This window comes from Podarcis raffonei, chromosome 1 (genome assembly GCF_027172205.1).
Source record: "Podarcis raffonei isolate rPodRaf1 chromosome 1, rPodRaf1.pri, whole genome shotgun sequence".
Taxonomy (NCBI): domain Eukaryota; kingdom Metazoa; phylum Chordata; class Lepidosauria; order Squamata; family Lacertidae; genus Podarcis; species Podarcis raffonei.
The window spans coordinates 130,866,823-130,871,495 of record NC_070602.1 but is presented as its reverse complement, the minus strand read 5'-3'; the positions used below and the strand labels follow the sequence as shown (position 1 = coordinate 130,871,495).

At 56.9% G+C, this 4,673-nt stretch overlaps 1 protein-coding gene across 1 annotated transcript; it reads left to right on the top strand.

The window, feature by feature from the left end:
- Positions 1 to 1,010: 1,010 nt before the first annotated feature.
- Positions 1,011 to 4,037, top strand: FZD7 (frizzled class receptor 7). Its single transcript, XM_053362418.1, has one exon. It carries the CDS (start codon positions 1,911 to 1,913, stop codon positions 3,630 to 3,632), a length of 1,722 nt encoding a protein of 573 aa, XP_053218393.1. The 5' UTR covers positions 1,011 to 1,910; the 3' UTR covers positions 3,633 to 4,037.
- Positions 4,038 to 4,673: the final 636 nt, after the last annotated feature.

Here is a 4,673-nt window from a genome sequence, read left to right as displayed (position 1 = left end):
CTGGGGTTGCAGTGCTCATCTCGCTTTATTGGCCGAGGGAGCCGGCATACAGCTTCTGGGTCATGTGGCCAGCATGACTAAGCCACTTCTGGCGAACCAGAGCAGCACACGGAAACGCCGTTTACCTTCCCGCCGGAGCGGTACCTATTTATCTACTTGCACTTTGACGTGCTTTCGAACTGCTAGGTTGGCAGGAGCTGGGACTGAGCAACGGGAGCTCACCCCGCCGCAGGGATTCAAACCGCCGACCTTCTGATCGGCAAGTCCTAGGCTCTGTGATTTAACCCACAGCGCCACCCGCGTCCCAGATGGACATATACTGCCCTCAAAATAATTACTTGGACCGTTACAAGGAGACATAGCTGCTATGCAACTAAACCCCTTCAAATCTGTATACTCTGCAGAATTCTTGATAATTATCCTTTCTCCCTTTAAAAATCAAAGGGTGTACAATTATTATGTTTAACATCCTGGTCTTTAAAGCGCTTACATATAAAATAAGTCACACTCCTTTCACTAGCAGGGTTCAAATAAGACTCGTGGAATCGGGACGCCGTTTCAGACCACCTGCAGTCTGGGTTCCTATCTTACCTACTGGGTGCTCTCCCAGCAGGGGACGTATGAGGAGGGACGCAGCAGTGGTGTTTTCGGAAAAATTCATTTCTGGGAAAGAAACGGGACAACATCAGGAACGTTGCACATCTGATGTGACCTCATCCGGTCTGATCTCGGCCTGGGCTCTCTTTGAACGCCACCGCCCCGCCCCCCGCGCCGTCCATTCAAGCCTCAGAGAAAGTTTCTTTCAACTTTTCAGCAAAGGAATCCCACCGCCCGGGATCCGCCCACATTCCTCCCCGCCCCTGAGAGCCCTTTTATCTTCCCAGCCAATCGTAAGCAGAGCTGCGGAGACAACAGACCGCGCCATTGGCAGGGGCTGGGACGGCGTGGCCCCGCCCACCGCTCGGTTTGTGAATGGGAAGGGGTGGCGTTCCATGGAACGCTCGGGCATAAATGCGTCCTTTCCCTTTTCTGCCGTTCCCCCGCCTCCTCCTCATTTTGTAAGGCGCGTTCCATCGGCCGCTCCAGCCGCCGGAGAGACGGCTTGCATCTGCCAAGCGCGGGGGCGCCGGCGGGATCAGCTTGGCTGCCTGCCTCTTAAACCGGGGTGTCGAGAGCGTGCGAAGAACCAGCCGAGTCAGCGCGGGGCGGAGGAACCACGCAGTAATTGGATTTTTAAAAAATTACTGAAAAGCCCCTGGAGTAAAATGCACGGAGCAAGCGGGAGAAGCAATCGTAATCCGTTTAACTCTGAAGCCTAAAATCCCAGGCATTTTTTTTTTAAAAAAAGGAACGGAGAGCAGGCGAAATTGTCACGGAGGGACTTTCTCAAGGACTTGTTCTTCCACACCCGACGCCTCCAAGGAAATTTTGTTTATATAAAAAAGAAGAAAAACCCCATGGACTGACTTCGCGCGGCGGGGAAAACGACTCGAGCCCTTGCGATTTCGTTGAGAACCAGGTACTTTTGGGACAAACCGAGGCGTGTGTTTTGAGTGTTGGAAAGACCCGTTCCAGAGGCGAGGCAAACGCGGAGAGGCTTCCCGGTCCTGGCTGCTCCGCAGACGGATCCCTGCACAGCCCTTTGGCGAGCGATCAACGGGAGAGCCGGCTGAGCGAGCGATCCGCCCCTCCCGCCTCCCCCAGCCGAGAGCAGGCGGCTGCAAGAGCGAGCACAGCCAGCGCCGCCGCCTGACCCCTTTCGCTGCTCGCCCCGTTGGAGGAAAGTCGGGGAGGTCCGGGCGGCTCTTGCCTTGGGAGCCCCGCGGCGCCGGGCTGCGCAGACCTCCCTTGAGCTCCGCGCTTCTCTCCCGGGTGCGCGCGTCTTCGGCTGCCCGCCGCTGCGCCGGATCATGGGCCGGGGAGCGTCGTGCGGGAGGCGGGCGGCGCCCCTTCCTCCTCCCACCGCGGGCCTGTGGGCCTTGGCTTGGTGCGCCCTGGTCTGGGGCTTCTCTCGGGGCGCGGGCGCGCAGCCTTACCAGGGCGAGAAGGGCATCTCTGTGCCCGACCACGGCTTCTGCCAGCCCATCTCCATCCCTCTGTGCACGGACATCGCCTACAACCAGACCATCTTGCCCAACCTGCTGGGCCACACGAGCCAGGAGGACGCGGGCCTGGAGGTGCACCAGTTCTACCCGCTGGTGAAAGTGCAGTGCTCGCCCGAGCTGCGCTTCTTCCTGTGCTCCATGTACGCGCCCGTCTGCACCGTCCTGGAGCGGGCCATCCCGCCTTGCCGCTCGCTTTGCGAGAGGGCGCGCCAGGGCTGCGAGGCCCTCATGAACAAGTTCGGCTTCCAGTGGCCCGAGCGCCTCCGCTGCGAGAACTTCCCCGTCCAGGGCGCCGACGAGATCTGCGTGGGCCAAAACACCTCGGACACCTCCGGGGGCGCCTACCCCCCCGCCGCCGCCGCCTCCTCCCCCACTCCCCCTCTGCCCGACCCCCCGTCGCACCCTCTGCCCCCCTCCAGCTCCGCTTTCTCCTGCCCCCGCCAGCTCAAGGTGCCCCCTTACCTGGGCTACCGCTTCCTGGGCGAGAGGGACTGTGGCGCCCCCTGTGAGCCGGGCCTGCCCCACGGGCTGATGTACTTCAAAGAGGCGGAAGTCCGCTTTGCCCGCCTGCTGGTGGGCATCTGGTCCGTGCTGTGTTGCGCCTCCACCCTCTTCACTGTGCTGACCTACCTGGTGGACATGCGGCGCTTCAGCTACCCGGAGAGACCCATCATCTTCCTCTCGGGGTGCTACTTCATGGTGGCCGTGGCGTACGTGGCCGGCTTCGTCCTGGAAGACAAGGTGGTGTGCGTGGAACGTTTCTCCGAGGACGGCTACCGCACGGTGGTGCAGGGCACCAAGAAGGAAGGTTGCACCATCCTGTTCATGATCCTCTACTTCTTTGGCATGGCCAGTTCCATCTGGTGGGTCATCCTCTCGCTCACCTGGTTCCTGGCGGCTGGCATGAAGTGGGGCCACGAAGCCATTGAGGCCAACTCCCAGTACTTCCACTTGGCCGCCTGGGCCGTGCCGGCCATCAAGACCATCACCATCCTGGCCATGGGGCAGGTGGACGGAGATGTTCTCAGTGGGGTCTGCTATGTGGGCATCTACAGCGTGGACGCCCTGCGGGGCTTCGTCCTGGCTCCGCTCTTTGTCTACCTCTTCATCGGCACCTCCTTCCTGCTGGCCGGCTTCGTGTCGCTCTTCCGGATCAGGACCATCATGAAGCACGATGGCACCAAGACTGAGAAGCTGGAGAAGTTGATGGTGAGGATCGGGGTCTTCAGCGTCCTCTACACGGTGCCGGCCACCATTGTGCTGGCCTGCTACTTCTACGAACAGGCCTTCCGGGACACCTGGGAGAGGACCTGGCTCCTGCAGACCTGCAACAGCTACGCCATCCCTTGCCCTGCCAACGTGGCCCCCATGAGCCCCGACTTCACGGTCTTTGTCATCAAGTACCTCATGAACATGGTTGTAGGCATCACCACCGGCTTCTGGATTTGGACGGGCAAGACCCTCCAGTCCTGGCGCCGCTTCTACCACAGACTCAGCACCGGGAGCAAAGGGGAGACGGCTGTATGAGCCTCTTCCGTCCCAGGCAGGCTGTCTCCCCAAAGCTGCTCTCTTGCTTCTTGTGGAGAAGACTTGATTGTAGAAGGAAAGAGGGAACTGGCGAGACGCCTGCTTGTTTTCCTTCAAACTCTGCCTCCTCTTCTTGCCACCGCAAAGATAAAGATGGTTGCTGGCTTCTTTCGCCTTGCAGGCTGGCCAAGTGGAAGAGTTGAAGATTAAGTGTCCTTCTTAAGACTGCTCCTCGGGACAGTAAATTTCTTAACCCTGTGAGAATTTCTTTACTTCCCATCCTTCTTTTTTTATAAGTGCTGCAGTATCTGTTCAAAGGGAAATGTTGGGATTGTGCCAAGGATAGAAGCTGGGGAGACAGCATAGGAAGGGGAGAAAAGCAATATATTCCCTCCCCCCCCAAAATTGGTCACATTTGTGGATTTATGTGCTGTCAGGTTGGAAGTTCCTAACTCCCGCACCCCAAATCTAGAGTCCTGATCCACAGCCTTTGTCATCTGCATCCTGGCAGATTTTATTTTTCTCAGACAACACTGCAAATTGGAAGTCTTGCTCCCTTTACTTCTATTTTGTGTGTCTTCTGTCTGCAAACTTCTTTAGGAATCTTCAGTTCCATCCTCTGCATGACTTACTCAGAAAGCCATCCCTTTAATTTCAAGACTCTTACTCCCAAGTAAGTATGTGCATGGGATTTTAGCATCCTATATAGACTTACTTGTGAGTAAGACCCCACTGGGTCTTCCTCCTGAGTAGACCCCTTTAGGATTTCCCTGTTAAGTTTCACTGACCTCTGTGAAACTTCTCTCCTGAGTTAATGCATGTTAAATAGGCTCTGTGGGAGAAAAATTCTCCTACTTCAGCTTTAAAAGTTTCCCCCCCAAATGAATCCCTGCTTTGGCAGAAGGTATCTTGCTGGGGTGAGGGAGGAAAGGAGCTTTTCTGTGTAGGATTCTGAAAAAAGAATTGACATGTTGATTTTCAGTAGAATGCGATTTACCCTCTTCCCTTTTGTTAGCGGAGACAAAAGAGAAACAAAAGTGT

What these genes read in the sequence shown, in the direction of transcription:
- FZD7 (XM_053362418.1), top strand. Translation starts at nt 1,911, where the DNA reads ATGGGCCGGGGAGCGTCGTGCGGGAGGCGGGCGGCGCCCCTTCCTCCT.